General features: G+C 37.7%; 1 protein-coding gene across 2 annotated transcripts in view; it reads right to left on the minus strand.

Annotated features, from left to right (window-relative positions):
• Window positions 1-22,167, minus strand: part of LOC145999689 (uncharacterized) — a 278,774-nt gene that overhangs the window by 27,290 nt on the left and 229,317 nt on the right. For both annotated transcript variants that reach the window (XM_083136905.1, XM_083136904.1), the window contains exons 18-19: window positions 15,863-16,056; window positions 5,656-5,821 (exon numbers count right to left, since the gene is read on the minus strand). In XM_083136905.1, coding sequence (XP_082993031.1) covers window positions 5,656-5,821; window positions 15,863-16,056 — 360 coding nt within the window. The remainder of the gene's footprint in view (window positions 1-5,655; window positions 5,822-15,862; window positions 16,057-22,167) is intronic.

Raw genomic sequence — 22,167 nt, forward strand, 5'->3', positions numbered from 1 at the left:
TTTTGAACACAAACCTTTCACCTAGTATTCTTGCATGACACTTCTCCGATGTGGCTTGATGTTCCAAGCCTAAAATACGACCACCTGTTGAAGGAAGCAGTAAACCTTCTGAAACATAGTTTACAACAAATACATACTTACTTACGTAAGTAGACAAAATTCAATACTCGAATGCAGTGGCGGAGCGTGACCTTTCCAACAGTGTAAGTCTGTCATGATTAAGGCTATGTTTATCAAGCCAAGCCTTGGCTTCAACAGTATTTTTTTTCGCCAAAAAGCAATGCTTTATTAACACACGAAATTCTTTTTTATCCATTTTTTCACAATAACAAAAGCTACTTCACTCACAATGCTATATCTCACAAACAAATTATCCGGCAGCTGTGAAATTTATACACGTATATTTTGAAGGTTAGTACTAAGTAAAAACCACATGGATTTAATTCTAGTAACGCCATCTATGAGTCAGCCTACGAACATTTCAGCCCAACTGTTAATGATAAAAAATATGCAAAGTTAGATAAAATGAATAATAATAATAATAAAGAAACAAAAACAGTATGAAACAGAAAAGTGCTGAATACTTTTAACAACCGCATAACCAAGTATCAGCTTCGTACCCTGAATCACAAAATCGGCGTACTTTATTTTTCATTTCTGTTACTATGCCTGCTAGAGAAGGAAGGGGGCGGCCTACCTACATCCACAAGTTTCTTCTTGGCAGCAAAATCCTTGCTGGACAACGGCGTCTTCAACAAGTTCTCCATCCCACCGCACAATCACACTCATCAACGAGTTCTCCATCCCACCACACAATCACACTCATTTTATTCCATAATGTATTTCACTATCACACCACAGCACAGGAATAACAGTACGCTTTTTAATAGATGGAATTTGCAAAAGCAATACCTCGAGACTTTAACAAACACAACAAGGAGGGGAAACAAAAAGAAACCATATCTATAATCGGTCACTGCTCAAAACAGTGTTCTTTCGGACTGTGAGAGGAATATCCCTATCGGATATAAATAAATTCTCTCTCTTGCCTTAAAATTCCCTACATTTAGTAAAGGAAGGAAACAAAAATAAAAGAAATGCTCACTAATTGTAGGGATATATCCAGAAATTTCTATCAAAGGACATGTAAGTGCTTTCTTAGGATAGTGTAAAAGCAAATCTAGCACCTAAAATATCATAAAAAGGCTTTTCGTACGTTGTTCAAAGAGTATTTGAATCACGGACTATGTAATTAATAATATTTGGTTCACATTTGACTTGAGATTTGTAAAATTGGTTCAATCTTTAGCTTTCATTAACATTTATTTTTTATTTATTTATTTATTTTTGCACTTTTTAGCTCAATTATTACTAGCTGAGTTCATACATAAACGGAAAACAGAGATCTTAATATTTCTGATGTTTATGCTCTCCTACAAGTGAAAAACATAAACGAGAATTTAGCACATCAATGTGTATCTAGCTTTCCCATATCCCGCTCATTTCTAGGTTTCTCCTTTTCCCCCTTTCTGTTAGTTTTTTGCTTCAGAATTCCTTGTTCCTGGAAAAAAAAAATCTCCTTCATGCACCACCGGCTCAAATTTCCTTTGCACTCAAATATTCATACCCGAATAACGCTGGAGCCCCTCCTCTTGCAGGACATGTCTCTCGCTGGCGAGTATTCAGTGAAGCCAACCCAAGCATAATGGTGCTAAATCTCGCACAAGTTTAAAAAGTTGTTTGTAAGTTGGGGATATAAATAAAACAAGAGGGCCACTTTTCGTTGTGGTTGAATTTTCTCAAACTTTTCATGTATAATGTCGAACACATGCTGTTGGTTGAACCATTCGAATTTATATTTATGATTTTGTTATAAATTAATATTAATAATATGAAAATCACAGAACATAATAATAGCATAATTTCGGAGTTTAAACAACAGAAGGGGCAAGGCGAGGAGACACTTCCTGAAAAATGAATGTCAACCATTTTTACACATATAATTTCATTTGTCACATCAAATTGTTAATTACTGGAAGTGCGTTGCAGAAAAATGTTAAATTCAAATTGAATTAGTATAATAGTTTTTCTTGTATGTACGCATTGCTTGCATTATAGAATTATTTTCCTGTAGTTTACGGTTATTACAAGCATAAGAAAACAGTTTTTCTTTGTGACGTTTCAGGAGAACGTTAAATCTTTAGTTAAAATGAAAATAAATGTCTGATGAAAGGAGCGTGTGTTCTCCTGAAACGTCACAAAGAAAAACTGTTTTCTTATGCTTGTAATAACCGTAAACTACAGGAAAATAATGAATTAGTATATTTTGAAAAGGGAAATATACCTAGTTTACCCCCAACCCCTGAAAAAAAATACTTTGCTTAATCCTCCCTGGTGGAAAGAAATACTGTGGACGTCCATGAACAACACCTTTTCTAAACATGAGGTTTGCAACACTGCTGTAAGCCTCTGGCTGTAGGTTTACAAATGTATGGTTCTGGCCCTCTCTTCTCCATCAAGATACGGTAGACAATGGTAGGCACTACTCCTTCGCGGTCAAAAATTTGTAAGGTAATATTCAGATGGCTTACAACTTTCCGCAAGCAGAAGGCAGGAGTTCGCATGTGCCGCCTGGTGCTGAAGTGTTGCAATCTAACAAACAGGATCTCGAGGACTGGTATCAAGCCGAGTTGAACTTTAAAGTTTTTACAAATTTTGCCATATAATTACATACATTTTACTAGAACTAATAAAGTGTAAGCCGGCTTACGCGACTTACATGGACCATCCGGGCCTGCTCTAACGTATTTTTGTTTATTTATCATCATTAAGACCTCATTGTCTAATCCAGAATCACTTCCTGAGTTATGATAGTCTTTATATCTAGTAAATTATCATTAAAGAAACAAGGTAATATGTGCAATATTAATAAATGAATAAGTGCAACTTTATAAACTTATTTTCATTATATCATAAACACTACCAGTAAACAGATGATTTGATTTGGGATTACAGACGATTTGATTTGGGATTACAGAGTCCACCTGTACAGGAGTGCAGGAGACAAGAGTGCCTGCAACGGCTACCCACACTAATCTTTACAAGTCACCCTGATTGATAATGTTACACTTCATACAACAAATTCCTACCAAGTTGCATGTTTAGATTTTTCAAGTGATGATCATGGTAAAGTTAAACACACTCATGAATGCAGTATGCATGCCTGCACATAAAATGTGTCACTTCTTGCTATATGTTATTGTCTTTTTCTATCACCCAACAATTTTACTACTTGCTGTAAATACTGCGGCTTAACACCCATCCAAAATGCCTCCAATAAGTCTCGAGTAACAGTCACCTTCTCTGAACGAGTAATAGTTTCAATAAATATTATCTTATTGTCACGCGAGCAACAACAAAATTTCAGGCTGCAATGGATGTGATGAGAGTAAAGTACATTATGTGGTACCTAACTGGCCAACTGTCAGGAAAAAAGTATTTTGACCATGCTTGGAAGAAACCTTAAAGATAAATAACTTGAACAGCATGTCTTCCACACCATGGCTTGTGTGCAATGTGAATAAACATCAGCTTTACTCGACTTGCATGCATGCCATACCCCCCACACTCAACCTAACCACCCAATAAATGCTCCCACCTGTTTTCCTGCTCTTCTGAACATCATCCACTACATACTACGCAGTAAATACTGGCAAAAGCACCTTCACGTCAACGCCTGTTATCTATCTCTTCTATCTGGCTATACTGATGTACTGACGCCATCTTCAATAGTCTGTGCTTCTACTGTGAACATGTGGTGAGACCGTGAAATACTTAACAATTGCTCATTTGTGGTAAGTGTTTACCGTATCCTACATCACATTATCTGCCCTTGAGGCTCTTTTCCTCATTCTATTACTGTCAGCGATTCTGATAATGCAGAGGTGAGAAGGTAATTCAAGAATGAATCAGAATGTGATGGCAATTATATTGAGACGCATGTAAATAAATGTTTGTATTAAAAGCTTTACTTTCAGTGTTATTAGTGGATAGAACAAAATCCTTAAGGTAAGGCATAACTTACAACACATGGCGGCATTTCACTAATAAATAAAGTCAAGTTTTGGCATGTACTTACTTTTTCCCTCTACCTTTCACCACATCATGTGGCTTGCCTCCTTCCTGGATTTCAGCAATTGCCTTGGTGCGTGCTGTGTAGCGTGGGTTCGACTGCAAGGCTCAGTTGTCGGTAAAGCAAGTTTTAGTCGTGAAAAGGAAATTCTTAACTTATTTCGTAACGGATGATGCATTGGTTAAATTTTGAACAAGGGTTTAATAAAAGGATTAATTTGAAGTACATAAAACTAACATGTTGGAGATAATATAACAAGTTTATAGGCAATATGTTGTTTCAATTTCAATATTCCTCACAATTTATCAAAACTTCAGTGGAAAATTCATTTTCCTCAATGTGTTAATTTGACAGTTCGAAATAATTTTCACTTTACAATTTTATGTTCCTCACTTAACACTTAAAACTCGATGGAAAGTTCATTTTCGTTAGCATGTAATTTCGAAATGTTGAATAAAAAACGGGATCTTACAGCATCCAGTCCCGTGAGATCTGGACAGCAGTTAGCTGCCGACTGGGTTTCATGTGGAAAATATTCAACATATAACAAAATATAAATAATTTGCCCACCAAGAATGACGTAACACAGACAATTCCTTTGCACATAAAGCTCCTTCTTATGAAGTCTCCCTTGATGAATTGGTCATGGGAGTTCCACTATATACGCAACACTTCACATTTCATTTCTTCATTGTTGTTTCAATGTTCAAAAATCTTTCAATATGTGTTAAAGTACAACTTTTTTCACTGATTGTAGCTGAAAATATTCTTAAATGTTCCTTCACTGATTAATTTGCTTTTATTTTACTTCACTCTTTGTGCCACTTTTGGCTAATTTGCGAAGATGGGAATGAGTGATGATATGATGAAGTTGATGAATGGGCATTCACAAACATCCATGTCGAACCCGGGTCCCCTGGAGTCATAGCACAATGTGCTAACCACTCCGCCACAGGGGCCGGCTTGAAACGAATGTTCCTTGAAAACGAATGTTTTTCATATCCATATTTGGCACTGCCATCTAGTGTTCACTGCAGGAAACTCATCTCTGATGTCACAGACTCAGACTCATTTATGCACTTTACGTTTTTCACTATAACTTTTTCTTGTACTTTAGTATGTCATTTTTGTTATATTGCCTGGGTCTCATATTATGGAGGGGAATGGAAAAATGCAGTCACACACCCTCTGGCACTCTCCCTGGTGTCTTTTACTTTGGAGGAAGGTAACAGGCTTCATCAGGAGATGAGACACGAAAAGTCAAAGGTTTAAACATGGGAAGGTAAGTCAGGTTAAAAAGGTTCAAAGACAACACAGTGCTCTGTCACTCCTTCCTACTCCATCTCCGGCTGGCATCTTGTCTTATCTCCTGATGAAGGCACATGATGTGGTGAAAGCGAGAGGGAAAAAGTAAGTACATGCAAAAACTTTACTTTATTACTTAGTCAAATCCTTAAGATTATCATTATTGATTTATGCAAACATAACCTCCTCTTACAGAAAACTGATAACCTATGACTTACCTTCACAGCAGTGATCAAGTAAATTTTCTGCATATTCTGGGCCTATCCTCATGGTACTTTTGTCCTGCCAATATCGGTGACGCATATAAGCTTGCTGCCAAGTGCTCTTGCAGTGTAAAGTTTCTACCTGGGAATCCATCCAAATTTCAAATACTTCAAAGGACACCTGAAAGAAAAGAGAAAGCTAGTAATATCTACTTTCTTATTGTAATCACACGCAGAGAAATCTGTTTCAATTATGTATATTCCAGTGGCGTGGCATGACTTTTTCAAAAGTGTTACCGGCCATCAGACGTTATCATCTCCACCCTACCGCCCCCAGAAAAACATGCCTTTGATCTGGATTTTTGTTCTCTTTTTTTTGCAATCCGCTCAATGATTTATTTAGCCACAATCACTCCTAGAAAGAACTACCACTCATGAGAGAGTTACCGTGAAAATCCAGTGAATAGCAGTCGAGCCTTGTCAACCATCTCTGTTTCTTTGCAAAGAGGTGGAAAGGGGAAGAAGAACCACACATTCGGGTCAGTTTGACGTTTCTGCATTGAGCAGACGACAGAATTCCCCTTCTCCAGTGGTGGGAGGAAGTCCAGATGTACGTACTACTGTTGCCAACTTAGTTTTTTGGAGCAAGGTTTGTCCAAATCATGAATCGCATCAAGTACTTATCTTTTCGTCTATTACTAAACGGTCTCAGTTGTAGTTAAATCCAGCTTTGGCTTTGCAGTCTAGCTCTAGTTACTTCAGAGAAATATCCCCGTTTTAGGTGGGATTTAGCTCCTTTCTGGAAATCCAATGTGACAACACTTGCTGATCCGGTAGGCCGAAGCAGCAACAGGGCCCCTAAACAGGCATATGAATAACCCCCTAGCACACTTGCTCCAAGTCTTTCCCCGCTGTTCCCTTGCATTGGCAGGTGCCCTTTCCTCTTGTTGCTTCTTGAGGGTAGCAGAACGGCCTGTCTCTTCACTTTTGTCGGCTCCAGAAAAAAATGTCCTCTGCAATATACACTCAACTGCAACGCTGTCGGTTAACTTATTTAACAATGTTGTTATTTTATTGAGAAAAAAACTTTTTAATTTCTTTACATTTTGCTGCGGTAACACCGGATACATGCACGCCACACCTCTGGTATATTCTTTATGAAAATAAAAGACCATGGTTTAAAACATGAAGCATATTAAAAGGTAATAATATAATTAGGGATGGGCCGATATGAAATTTTGGCCAATACCGATAAAGTACCAATGTAATATTTACCGATACCGATAACTGATCCAATATAAAATTAAAAACGGTCCTTGAAGAACCTGAATTGTTCATTGACCTCCTTAATAAATGTGTGTTTCGAGTTGACTGCAATGCAATAGAAGTTGAATATTAGACATTTAGTTTTTTAGAAAGTAGGGCATCGAGATTATCCATAAAAATTAGAACAAAATGGCTGAATTTTACAATAAATTATAAGATATTTATTGATATATCATATCAGTAAAATAATCAATAATTTTACCGATAAACTGATATGCCTGCATTGGCTGATACCGATAAGAGTACCGATTAATCAGTCCCATCCCTAAATATAACCATTAAAATGTTTACTTTCAGATTGCAAAGTTCATCTAAGTTTTGAGTACAGAATTTACCCATCATTTTTTCTTCTTGACAGACTTGAGAATTAATTATCTTTTCTCTCTCTCTCTCTCTCTCCTGTTTCTTCCATTCCAAGGGGGGGGGGGAGAAAGAGATTTCCTTTTACTTTTTTTTTTCACTTTTACTCCCATTCCATTCTTCTGCTTAATTTTCCTCTATCTTTGTGAGACTGCAGCTTCATAAATTAACAGTGAATATTACAATCCCAACAATTTTATTTGCATTAGGTTAGTCAAAAAGTAAATGCAATATTTTTCTTTTCTTCCGTAGGTTGGCTGTACAGTTTTCTGCGCTCGCAAGCTGATAGATAGTATCGTTGTCTTCACCTGTGGCAGGTTACAGTGTCATCACTTTGCTCTGCAGTGTTGCCCAGTAAACATGGCTGCGCCACTGTCCGTGTGCACCACAGAACAGCATTCTGTAATCCGTTTCTTGTGGTCTGAAGGTGTACCAGGAGCTGAAATCCATAGACGACTTTCAGCACAATACGGTGATAATGTTTTACCGCTGCGAAATGTTTACCAGTGGATTGAAAAGTTCAAAAATGGTCGAACAAGTGTGAAGGACGAGGAAAGAGCAGGTCGTCCAGCCACATCCACTACTGATGACAACATTGAGCAAGTCCGTGAGCTGGTTCTGAAAAACCGACGAGTGACTGTTGACGAAGGGGCAAACCACATGCACGTTAGTCATGGTTCTGCATATGGAATTATCCATAACAGGCTCAACTTTCATAAAGTCTGCGCGAGATTTGTCCCTAAAGAACTCGCTGATGAGAACAAGCGAAATCATGTGAGAATCTGTCAGCAATTATTGGACAGACATGCTAACGAAGGTGAAGCCTTTCTGAAATGAATCATCACTGGAGATGAAACATGGATCCATCACTTCGAACCTGAGAGCAAACGTCAGAGCATGGGATGGAAACACCCTGAATCTCCAGTCAAAAAAAAGTCAAGCGTCAACACTCTGCAGGAAAAGTGATGCTCACACTTTTTTGGGACTCAAAAGGAGTAATTATGGAACATTACGTGGAAAAGGGGACAGCAATAAAGTGAACAATACAGTGATATGCTTTCGAACAAGCTGAAGCCTGCAATTCGAAGCAAACGATTGTCGGAAGTCATTCTTTTGTTGCATGACCACGTGCATCCCCATACCACCACCAACACTGCTCAAACTCTTCAGAATCTGGGCTTCGAGGTGTTAGAGCATCCTGCAAACAGTCCCGATCTCGCCCCGTCGGATTACCATCTGTTCGGTCCACTTAAAGATGCTTTAAGAGGCCATTGATTCGACACAGATCAACAGGTGAAGGAAGCGGTGCATACGTGGCTTGCTGCTCAACCGAAAACCTTTTTTTCTCAGGGTATCCGAAAGCTTGTGGAACGTTGGACCAAGTGTATTGAAGTGCAGGGGGGACTATGTGGGAAAATTATATCATTGTAAGTTTTCTATTGTTGCTGTGTAAAATAAAAAAAATGATTGCATTTACTTTTTGACTTACCTAATAAATACCTTCCAATTTTTTTTTATTTTTATTCATTAATTAATATGTGCCCTTGAAATACAATGTTAGTAAGTAAATTATGGCATAATCACAACGAGCAATAGTTCAATTATGTCTAGACTTACTGGCAAATATACAATTTGGTTTAAGTTAGTTGTCAATCACTGGATCTATGAACCTTTCATGGACCTGGGCTTGAGAAACAATAGTCTAGAGTTTCCTACAAGTTTGATATTCAGAATGGTAAAAATACCCTAATATGATGTCATTGCTTAAATCTTAAACAGAGTTCAGTTTCTATGCCAAAAAAAAAGCTCATGTGGAATATATTTAAATATATTTTTTATTTGCTGAACAAACTTCTCAGGCTTTCCTATAACGACATTGAAATTTATTTTATGGATACAATTCTAAAAAATTAAATCAAGTTAACGAAGGGGTTCTGGTGTCTTGCACTGTGGCTGTGCGGTCTAACGCATCATGCTTTGGGCTCCGGCATGCAGGTTCGATTTCCTGGGGGAAGTGTAACAAAATTTCTCCTAAGATTTTGGCCTGAGTAGCGTAACCCAGTCATGGAAACCTGTAACGACTGGGGGTTAGTCGTGCTGACCACACATTGCCCTGTAACTGATTGGGTGATCTCCCACCTCGACAGGTGGGAGTGAGGAAGGCAATCGGTAGGTAGGCCCTGTCCCTCACAAGCTGCTACCCCACAGGTTATTATTCAGGGGGTCTGGTGTAGGGATTGCCAAAAAAATCTGGAATCTGGATTCCGGAAAATTTGAAATCCGGATGCAGAAAATTACTATCTGGATTTCAGAAAAAATGCAGATTTCTGAGCGAGAAGAATTACGAAGACAAGACAGGCTCTGGAAGGATAACGGATTACAGAGGGACAGCAAATTTTGGAGGGAAAACGGATTTCGATCCATATTTTCAATAATTGTCTCATGAATTTAACAATATACTTCAATCTACCAACCCAATGTCAGACTGTCTTCCATGTAGTACACCTTGGACTGCATTTAGCAGACTAACGAGACTATAGTGTCTGGACTCACAGCCAGTACAATCCCACGTGGAGCTTTTTTGTGGTTTTGTGACCTGCCCATGTGTGTTTGTGATTGTCCCTTCATCTGCTTCATCTTATCACAATTCATCCTCATTTTTGTGATTAGCCAAAAGTGGAAGAAAAGTGAATTAAATACAACAAATAAACCAAATCAATTAATGTAATACATCGTTCAACTAATAAAGTATGGGCTATGATAAATTTCTTCTTAATTTAAAGGGATAAAATAAAATATCACCTGTACAGTTACGGACACTTCTGGGTTATAACAATTCCATTAACTTTCAATGGAATCGTTACAACCCGGAAGTGTCCATGACTGTACAAAGCAAAGTACATACTGAGCATTTGAAGGGCATCAGGGAAGAGACATATAAATGAGAGAAGTAGGGATCAAGAATCACACAGGAAAGATACATTGATTGAGTTGGTGTTTTAAGTACACTTTAAGGCTAATCGGGACTGGATCTACAGTTTAAAGCGTGATCCGACAGGAAAGATAGCCAAAAGGCTTTATAACGGGTGACGACATCGGTTACTTTCACTACTTTTTTCTAGACTGGAGCGGATAGAGATAATTTTAATCAGAAGATTTGGTGAACAGCGTGCACGCAGATGTGTGTTTCAAAACACCGAGCGAGGGGGGACAAGGGTAATACAAGCAGAGAAAATTGGTGGAAGGGAAAAATAAGACGTGCAATAGCAATGAGAAAAGGTGAAAGAAATACAAAGGAATTCAGGAGAGGGCGAGGGAATATCTGTGTGTGAAACTCAAACTCACTCTCTCTGTGAACCCTATCAGTATATCAGTATTTGGCTCCTGCCCAGCTGGTCAAAATTTTCTGGCACCGTGCATGAAAGAAACAGTCAAAATTTTCTGGCACCGTGCACGAAAGGAGCCAACTACGCTTAGTAATATGGTAGATTTTCCTTCTTTTATGATATGATTGCACTACTTTATGTTTTAATTTTTGACCGTAAAATAATTGGTGCAGGTTAAAAAGTTGGTACATAAGATCAGTTCCGCAACAATCAGATGCAATCTGAATATTTTATTGTACGTATGATACGAGAGCAGCGGTGGTGCCAGTATTAACCATGTAGGTGCCGAGGGGGCATTCTTTAGCCATTACATCAAATACCAATGAACAATTAATAGACTTTTATGAAAATATGCCAATGAAACTGAAGACTACTAGTGACTTGTTACAGTTTTGTTTGTTTTGGCCACTACAAGTGCATGTTTTGTAATTTTAAATAAACAAAGCTTGTTTATGCAGGCCAATGACCATATACTGTGTCTTAAATAAAGAAAAATAAATTTTTAACAAAAAAAATAATAATGGTGGAAGACAGACAACAGCCACTAATAATTGTAGAGACCCCCCCCCCCCCTAATAGAGGAAAGTAAATGCGGGTTCTCTTTCAGATTATGATCAATGTCTGTTGTCTACTATGACAGCGGTGTTACTCCCATACATAACGTAACATGGCAGATGGGGATGAAAATTAAGGGGTGGTAAAAATCCCTCCGTACCTTCTTCCCCGTACCAGCCATGCATGAGAGCAAGAAAAGTTTGGTCGAAAGCAGAAAGAAATATATATAACATTTTGTGTTGTATACAATTTCATTGTTTGAGCTCCGAAGCATGTAGTCTCAGGAAGCAGATGCAAATGATTATATTCTTTCGGCGTCAGAAAGTGCTTGCACATTAAACTGAAGCACGAACTTGTCCAATCTATCAAAATATCGCTCTTGTGCAACTGCTACGACAGATTAGGAGCCATCGAGCAATGTGGGAATGTTTGGCCGAAACAAAGAACTGTTGTACAATACTACTGCAACAACACTGATCACAAATGCCTTCCGAAATCCGGATTCCCTCCAAAATCTGGATTTTATCCGAAATCCAGATTCCCTACGAAATCCAGATGCTCCGTTTTTACTATCTGGATTCCTGATTTGGCCATCCCTAGTTTGCTGTAGCTAAATGGTAGTAGGTGTTCTCACCTTTGGCGCATGCAGTCCTGGGTTCAATTTCTAGTAGGAGCCCACAAAATTTAGGTGTTGATCAAGCATTGTGAGAACAACTGGAGAGTTACTTGAAAAGAAGTAGCAAACTCCAGTCTCGAAAGTCAGTGCCAATGGTACTTGACTTGCTGACCATGCATCGGGAAGGACCTGGCCCTCAGAGTTTAGTTTAGTAAAATAAATTTACACGATTTTTATTAGGGTTATGGTTGTTCATCTGAATTTTGCCTAAATGCCCTTAATAAATCTCTCAGCTGTTTAAATCTGATATTGGGTTCAGATATTTGTTTTACACCCTCAGAAATGTAATTCTTACGAAAAGGTTTCTAAATTGATATACTGGACTCTTGTGTGTATTATGAAAATGAACAAAGATATTAAAAATGCAAATGAGATTACTGTAATTTGGCATTGTTTTCATATAGGCAAATATCTGAAATTTCAATTCATCACAGAAACCCTTGATTGAAAGATGCTTTGGGAGATGTCAAGTACTCCACATGACTGGAAATGAAGAAGTTTGATGCAAACAGTGTACTGGACAAAGAACTTGAGAGTTCATGAGTCAACCTTTAAAGGATGGGTCTTGCATGCTTGTACAGTCTAGGACACTTCTGCGGTGTAGTGATTCCATTGAAATTAAATTAAGCCATTACAACCCAGACGTGTCCGTGACTCTACAACCTCTCCAGATGGGAACTTTTCAAGTGCATGTGTTTCAAACTTGCTGTGAAGTCCAAAGTAAAAAAATGAAATCATAGCTCAAGAACTAATTGTCGTAGGGAGATGAAATCATTTGGTTTTATAATTGAAACTAAAAAAGAGGTATTCGGCATGCCCTGTGGCACTGGGACAGACAAAAAAAAAAAAAAAAAAAGTTTTGTTGAAAATATGCTGATACTTCTTGGGGGAAAAATAATAAAAATAGTATATAAGAGCAGCAGTATTACCAGCTTACAGAAAAAATTCTGGATTTTTGCTCCTGTCGATCCTATGGATGCTGGATGGACCTAATTCACATGAAAGCATGACAAAAGACCACTCTTTGAAGACAACTTTGCCCGTTGGCCAATTTTGATTTTTTTAAAAATGAATTCATGTTTGGGGAATAAAAGACATGGTTGATAACAATTAGACATAAGCAAGTTACTAATTTTTCTCTGTGAAACTTACTTGTAGAGGTTCTATTAATTTCGGTGGCATCTGCCACCATCAGCTTGGGAAATTGTTACTTCGCTATAGAACCTATACAAGTAAGTTTCGCGGAGAAAAGATAGTAACTCTCTTACGTCTATATAATTTTAAAAATGAAATTACGCAACACTTTCGAAAGTCGTAATTTTTAGGAAATTTTGAAAATTGAACGTTACCCTGTTGGACCCCTACTTGGTGCACATGAACATTATTCTCATTATTACATGTAATAGTAAAATAACGCACCCAAAAGTGTTTGTTCAAGAGTTATAACTCATTTTATAAGACCTATCACATAATACACATGGAAAATCAAGGCACTTTCAATTTGTCCTTGTTAATAATAGTAACGAATGATATGTTGCTTTGTAATACAAGTATATTATACCTTCATATGGACAAATGGACAAAAAGGACAGAACTGAGATACCATGTATAGTTTTTGAGGCCAGCCTTAGTGGAGAGAAATGAACTGAGTCATTAATACCTCATGTGAAATTATGAATATTTTAAAAGCTGTGTGTACATTGTTCCATTGGAATGATCACTGTATTTGTTGGCATGTAAGATGCACTTTTTTTCTTTTAAAAATAGATCTGAAAAACAGATGTCTTATATGCCACGCCGATACTCAGTTCTTAGTCACCTTCCATTACGGAAATTTTCACTTCTGAGTTGGAAGATTTCTTTCTTACGGTGTGAAGAAGAACATTAAAATGTATTAATTCCTAATTAGATTAGGTATGTTATTTGTTGAAAGTAGACCCACATATTACTTTCTATTTGAAATACAGTAAATTATTTATAAATTCAGTAAAAACCCTTTTTCCTAAAAAATGTGTACAGGAAAGGGGGGTGCATCTTATACGCCAGCAAATATGGTAGTTACTATAATTAATAAATGACAAATGTCATTATCAGCATTAGACCATATCAACCTTTCACTATACTCATGGCACAGGGATGTCATGTCAGCATTTTGCTTAAACAGGGTGTTTTAAAAAGAATCTTCTTCTGTTGCACTACAGCCCTTGGTGAGCTCTGGCATCTCAAACAATCTTCCTCCACCTCATTCTGTCTTGAGCTACATTCTTCCAATTAAGTACATTCATCCTTTTTAAATCATTCTCAACTGCATCGATCCATCTTCTCCTCGGCCTTGTTCCTCATACTTCCTGGTTTAATACCAAGCGTGGTAACCTGTCCTCCTCCATTTTCATCAGATGTCTTGCCCATCTTAAACGTTGTGATTTGATGGATCTCCCAACATGTTCATGTTGGATCAACTCTTCTAGCTCCATGTTATTCCTAATTCTATAGGATCCATCTTCATTCTTAATAGGGCCAAAAATCTTTCGTAAAATTTTTCTTTCAATTAAAATTACCTTGCTTTTTGCTTTGGATGCAAGTTTCCAGGATTCTGGATTATAAGCTATCACTGGTCTGATGAGTGTCCTATATAGTCTTAATTTGTGTGTTCTTGGAGAGGCTCTTGGACTTCAATAATTCTATATGTGCATAATTTTGTCTGTTTCCAGCCTGGATCCTGTGGTTAACTATCTCTTCTTCTTCTATATTGTTATGGAGAAGGACTCCCAAGGTAGGTAAAAGTGGAAACTCCTTCAAAACAGCATGTGCCCTACATTCAGAACCACGGGATTTCGTCTGGCTGGTGATCTGGACATTCTCATGCATCTTGTTTTGGTTTCATTAATTAATAGTACAGTTTCTCTGGATTTGCTTTCTATATTTAAGAAAGTGCCTTTAAGATCTGCAAGGGTCCGTGATATTATCATAATATCATCAGCATAAGCGAGTATCCAAGTTGTTTTGTAGAATATGCTCCCCCGTTTTTGAAGTGGACCAATAATATCATGTAGCACAATATGAAAATTAAAGTGGACAGCACATCCCTTTGTCTCTATTTTAATAGTTGGTGAGGCTTCACCCTGCACCATGACTCCAGCTGTTGTATTTTCTAAAGTCATTTTAATCAGTCTTACTAATCTATCAGGGAATCCTACTTTCTTCAATGCCTTAGTAATCACTGCTCTGTGCAAGCAATCAAATGCCTGCTAGTAGTCTATAAATAGAAGGTGCAGATCTATATTATGTTCATAGAACTTTTCCATAATTTGGTTTATGGTGAAGATGTGATCTATAGTAGATCTATTTGAACGGAATCCACACTGATATTCCTCTAGCATTTCTTCTGCTATTTTAGATGCTCTCATGTACAGAATATTGGAGAATATTTTGTATCCAATATTTACCAAGGTTATTCCTCTGTAGTTACCACAATTCATTTTATCGCCTTTTTTATGGACGGGAAAGATAACTCCATATCTCCAAATACTGGGTATTCTCTCTTGGTCCCATATCATGCAAATTAACTGGTGGACTTTCCTCCAGAGTGCTTCTCCACCGTTCTTAAATACCTCTGCGGGGAGCAAGTCTTCTCCAGGTATAATATATATGCAAATGATGGAGGAGACAGAAAACACTTACCACACAAAAAGAAAAATGTTGATATTTCGTGACCTAGATTAATCTGTGAACCTCTTTCTTCTCCGATGAAAATGTGACCTAGGGTACAAAATATCAACATTTTTCTTTTTGTGTGGTAAGTGTTTATTTACTGTCTCCGTCATCATTTGTATATATATTGAGCTTTTTGAAATTGGATGATTCTTTTTGAAACACCCTGTATAAGCAAAATGCTTTCTGAATACTGAATGTTACTTACATCTGTGATAGGATGGGTTGTACCATATTGTGAAAGGTAAACAGAAAAAATAGCCTTCAGGTCCATGGTCACAGCCAGCATTCTCAGCCTTATCTCAGTGCTCATTTTCCGGTGTGTTGACGGAATCAGGGCTTCTAGAAGCACAGTCCTCCTGCTCACCAGTTCATCCACAGCAATGGTTCCACTCAGGCAGTCTGAAATAATAAAATAGTGCATTTTATAACATTTAGAGATAACTTTGCAGCCAGGAAGGTATGTTAGCTTGAACTGAACGAATATCCTTATCCTTACTGATACACAATTCAATAATACAAAAGTTTTTAACCTTTCGCATACATATGGAAGAATTTTTCCCCACACAGGTATTTCCGTTCAGGATGGATAGAATAATTTTCTCCCATCACCACATGGCAGCAATTAACATGCCATTTCTTGAAAACTACACACAATATTTCGGTTCTGTCTTCTTTGTTCATTAGGGTACCTCTGAAGGTATGACATACTCGAATTACAAAACAATATATCCAACGTTACAACCGAAATTCCATAATTTGGCAACACTGCCACTTTTGTACATTTCAAAAATTTTTGTCCCCAAAAAGTGTGGTGCATGTTTACGGAACCCTATCATGTTATATATTGTTGTAAACCTTCAACTCTGCAATTTCTAAATATGGCAACAGCATTCCATTCAAGATGGTGACACTTATTTGCAATGCGGTTGAAATAAGCTCATTACAAAATGAAGGAACATTCTGATTTCAATGGTACTTTGGATGAAAGAAAAGGTAAGGAAAGAGAAAATAATTAAAATGTGTTACTGGCCTAATAATATGACACACGTGGAGTGGGTAAATGCCTTAATGGAAGAAATCTTGCTAGTTTTGAGGGTTCTGAATGTACCTCCTATATATGTTTCATTAGTCATCGAAAAAGTATATATTTTGAAGTTTTTTTAGAAAAAGTAAAGAGGAAATGAACAAAACCATTTATGAAAGTGCCACAATTTTTATCTTTGTTCTCCTCTTGGTCCATTTACTGTTGATCGGCATAGCAACAGCTTTACGAGCTACAACTAAGAAAGCCATTTCTTGAACCTGGATTGTACTGCGCATTATATACAAGATATAACTGTTTCGTCACTTATCCTTATCAAAAACCAGGGTGCGCATTATACACACATGCACATTATACACACATAAATATGGTATTTTTCCCCCACAAGAAGTATCAGTATGTTTTCAATGAAACTTTGTATGGTTGTAGGAATAAACCACTGCTACATACTAAATTTTCATTCACTTCAGTCTCTCGTGGGAGCTGAAGGGGCCTTTTATTTAATCTTCCTTTAACACTCATTATTGGGAGGCACACTGCATAAATTTTGTTCCGCTAAAAGCATTGTCTTTAAGAAGGTAAACAAAACTGATTTCATCTTTCTAAGACAATTAGTTCTCAAGCTACTTTTTGTTTTCTCTCTTTCTTTGTAATAAAGATTCACACTTGAAAAGGTCCTGTCCACAGAGGCTACCTAGGATTTTGAGACTCCATCTGCTAAAAGTTAAATTGGAACTATACCATAGAAATCCACCAGTTTTGCTTCCAAATATTCATTTCATATGAAATAATAATTTGATTCTTGCAAAAATAATAAAAAATCTGGATTTTGCATAATTTCCAGGATATTTACAATCCGCCAAAGTGTCATGTATAACTTTGTAGACTCCAGAACAGTACCAGCAATTACATTTCGGCCAATACATTTGTTCACTGTTAGTTCTCTTTTAATGCTTAACGATACCCATAGATAGGATAATATGGCATTAAATATTCATAGAAATGGGAGCGAGAGGTACTGTCAAGTAACTATAATTGCTAAATTTCTCACCAAAGAATGCATCAAGCAGAGTGAAATTTTGTGAAGATTAAAGAAGTTGTCCGATACTGAAATGTTATTGAAAGCCCAAGCATTTGTGTGGTATAAAAAAGAATGGATGTCAATACGTGAAGAATTTGACTCGAGGAAGCCTCTCGGCAGACCACATTCAACCAGTCCTCCACCTGAACGAACAAGATCAATGCATAACTGTGGATGGAAGTGAATGCTGATTATTATTGTATGCTTTGGACAAAGTTAAAGCAGCCTACAAGTACAAAAAATACTGTCATTCTACATGACCTCATACTGTTGCTTTAACTACAGAAAAAGTTGCAAAAATACACCACTCTGCTGGAACAACCTCCTTATAGCCTTGATCTCTCATTAAGTGATTATCATCAAGGATAGGCTATACATTTCCATATACAAGCAAAACACCACACCACTCCATTCAAGTGCAAGGCTCAATGCTACCATGCCAAAATGACATGGAAGCCATTTTGTTTAGTATAAATATTAGCGGAAATTAAGATAAATGCCTAAAAATCCTAATAAACAACATAAAATCAAGTTAAAACATGCCAGAGCAATATTACATACCTAAGCACCATGTGCTATAATTTGTTTATCAGACCAAATTTTTATTTACTTATGCATTTTCAAGAAAACATTTGTGTAGGTTCAGAATAACCCCACTTCCTTGAAAATACCATTTATTTACGCCAGTCAGAATAACTTTGCTCAAGAAACCCCAAAAATCGATGTTTTTTAATAGAAACAATCGAGAGCTGAAAAACTCTATCCTAGTCTGATACCTGGTGGCCAGACTTGGAACTGCTTGAACCAAGCTACCCATAATTTGAGTCAGCCAATGGGCACCAATCCCAGGCCATGACGCCAAGTCCAGATGGCAAACTTTCATTATCATGTGTGTAGGAAGCCATCTTGGACTCTATTTTGTTCCAGCTTCTGACCAGTTAAGGTCGTGACCAAGAAACGTGTTATATTAAAGTATAGCGAGTGAGCACAATGGTCTTGATATCATCGGGAACTACCGAAATAGTGATATTGAGTCCCTCAAATGACTACAAATGCTTACAGGACAGATAACAGTGTGAAAAGTTATCTAAGCCAGGAATCGGGACTCGGGCATGCAAAAAAGGGGTAAAATCGGAAAATGCGGACTTTTCATTCCCCGAATATTTTGCGTTTGGCCACGTGGCTGTGCAAGCTGAACAATCAGATACATAGTAACTGGAATCTACCTCAATCTGAGGGTGGAACAGGCATCCAACATCATCAGTACCACCAATAGTCTAGAGAGGCTCCAGGAAGCTCAGGATTTTGTCTCTTCGTGCCAGTAAATTCTGTTTTCCCCCCAAAAGTGAGCCATCATTGTTCAAAAGTGTGTGTGTGTAACAAAGGGCACCAGATCAGGTAAAAGGTGTCTGCATCCATACCTATGATGAGATCCGGAAATAGTAGAAAATCTCATCTTATCTAAATGCTGTGTGTGTAAAAGTGTACATAATTGTTTGTTTTGCCTGTGTTATTTCAAGATAATAGTCCTAATGGCCAATAAATTTGTCATTTCAATGAGTTGCATCTAATTTTCATCCCTGAGTGTGTAATTCTGCGAGTGTTCCACCACTACCGTTTAAATTTAGACTGAAAGTTCCTCTAGATACCAGCATCGGTGTTTCGACAGCAATGAGGAAGTAGTGCTTCACATGCAATTTGCTTCGACACCAAACACAGTCTTTCTATGCTACAGCCACTAAAAAATTCAGTAGTGAAAGTGCTTTGATTGTAGTTGTATGTATGCAGAAAAATGATCCACTTATATTTTGTAATATTTTCATGTAATGAAGTTAGTTCAAGTGAAATTCTGGTGTCTACAGGGTGGGGCAGAAAAACAGGATGATTTTAAAAATGATATAACCAGGGTTGCTACGATTTTTTTATTATGAAATTCCCTGACATTTCCAGGTTTTTCAGTCCGAAAATGAAATTTTTTCAGACATGTTTGTCATCATGATTTTTGCTTTTGAGCCTTGTGTTTTTCAATTAAATATATAATCTGTTAATTATTATGAACATTCATTTTCATATTATTTTTAGCAAATTTCATCGTACATTGAACCCGGCCGGTTCAAACCGGGAACTTTTCTAATGTTGGAAGCGGCCCCGGCGCCCACCCAGCATCGAATAACATGGGTACCTGGGGGAAACCCTGGGGGGTAAAGGCAGTCAGGGGCATGATGCTGATCACATCACCCCCACTCACGACCGGATCAAGAAAGTGTGGGGCGTTACCCCCTCACCCCCTATATGCCTTCATGGCATGGTGCTAAGCACAGCGGAGCACTTTACATTTTTTTAATTTTTTTTTACATACAAGAACATGTGAACATTCGAAGAGTAAAATGTAAAATTACAATCAGCATCAAATGTATTGGGTGCTACAATCATGTGCATCTAGACTTCAGGCTAAGGTAACAGAGGTATATTATTTCATCGTAACAGATCTCCAGAATATAAAAACAACAAAAAAAGTTCATAAACCATACACAATTTTTCATTTTCTGGCAGATTTATAGTGTGGTAGACAATGCTGCTCTTTTGCTTATATTTATAAGTACACAGCATCTGGAGAAATTTTTGTTGCATGTAGGAGCTCTATAGGAAATGATCTATAAAATAATACACTATAACTTCATCTTCACCAACGTTTCCATTAATTATGATCATATTGTCAATGTACAATGCCCCGGCCGGTTCAACTCCAGGAACTTTTCTAACATTGGAAGTGGCTCCTGCGCCCACCCAGCGTCGAATGACATTGGGTGAAACCCTGGGGGGTAAAGGCAGTCACGGGCATGATGCTGATGCACGTAAATTCCAGATCATCTGCAACATTTCCTGACATTGGCTTGTCAGGGAAAAAACTTGCCAATTCTTGTTTTGTTATTGTTTCGAATTGCATGGTGTGGTCATAAGGAAGCGATTCAACGTGAGGTAGCCATGATGAGAAACATGCTGCAAAATGTGATTAGAAGTTTCAGTGAACAATTCCAGCAATGCGTGGACCAAAATTGGCACCATTTGCAAAATGTTATTTTCCTCACTTATTGTTCGTATAAATCCTTTTTTTTCTCCCAATAAATAGCATACATATGGCTGTAAGGTTAGCACATGAATAAAGAGAACTCTTTATTTACTGTGTTATCAGGGTTGCTACGTGACTGGAAAAGCTTGAAAACAGGGAAATGTCATGGAATTTGGCTTGCATTGACAAGAATAACGTCTCACGGAGTTATCTTTTTATGTTGAACATTTATTGACACTTCTACCCTTCACCGTATATACATCTTTTCATTACAGATCCAATATCGACTGCTCCCGGTTGCCTTTTGCCCAAAAACACAGAGAATTGCACTTCTCAGGACTTCACTCTACGAGCACACTATTTACCATAGCACTAACCCGCCCCCGCAGTTTATCACGCAGAGGTCCCTACGCCATCCTCGTATTAAGTGCAGTACATCTTATTAGAGCTACGAGTGCACTATTTACAATAGCACTAACCTGCCCCTGCAGTTTATCATGCAGGGATCCCTACGCATTTGGCGCTTAAACTCTGTGTGTATCGTTGCATCCAATAAACTGTCTTCATCGATTGAGGGATGGCCATTTTCTGCGATCTGAGAGCATAAGAGAGCCCGTAACAAGTCGGAACTGGTATTTATACCTCCGACAAAGGACCCGCACCCCAACCACCGAGGCAAAGGTCCTATTGTTACCTTTCAAATGAGGAAGCCGTTGAGGAAACTCAACCGTTGGCTTCCCGGACTACCGAGCAAAAAGCAATCTAGGCCAGAGCATGTACACAGAAATACACTTTTACATACATATTTCCCTTTTTGCAGCTGTGTGCGTAAAAGCCACACAGCACTTCTCAGGGAAAATTCCTGACATTTCCCTGTTTTCCAGTCGCGTAGCAACCCTGATAATACAGTAAATAAAGAGTTTGTCTTTATTCATGTGCTAACCTTACATATGTATGCTATTATTATTGGGAGGAAAAAAAAAGGGTTTACACCCACATTAAGTGAGGAAAATAACATCTTGCAAATGGTTCCAATTTTGGTCCACACACACTGCTGGAATTGTTCACTGAAACTTCTAATCACATTTTGTAGCATGTTTCTCATCATGGTGGCTACCTCACGTTGAATCGCTGCCTTATGACTCCACCATCCAATGTGAAACAATAACAAAACAAGAATCGGCAAGTTGACTGTAAGGCTAGTACATGAATAAAGACAAACTCTTTTAATGTGTTATATAATTTTAAAAATCATCAGGTTTTCTGCCCCACCATGTATTTGACTGGTTTAATACATGACAATATTTTTGTAGACTC

This window comes from Lepisma saccharinum, chromosome 15, assembly GCF_977018435.1.
Source record: "Lepisma saccharinum chromosome 15, izLepSacc3.1, whole genome shotgun sequence".
Lineage (NCBI taxonomy): Eukaryota > Metazoa > Arthropoda > Insecta > Zygentoma > Lepismatidae > Lepisma > Lepisma saccharinum.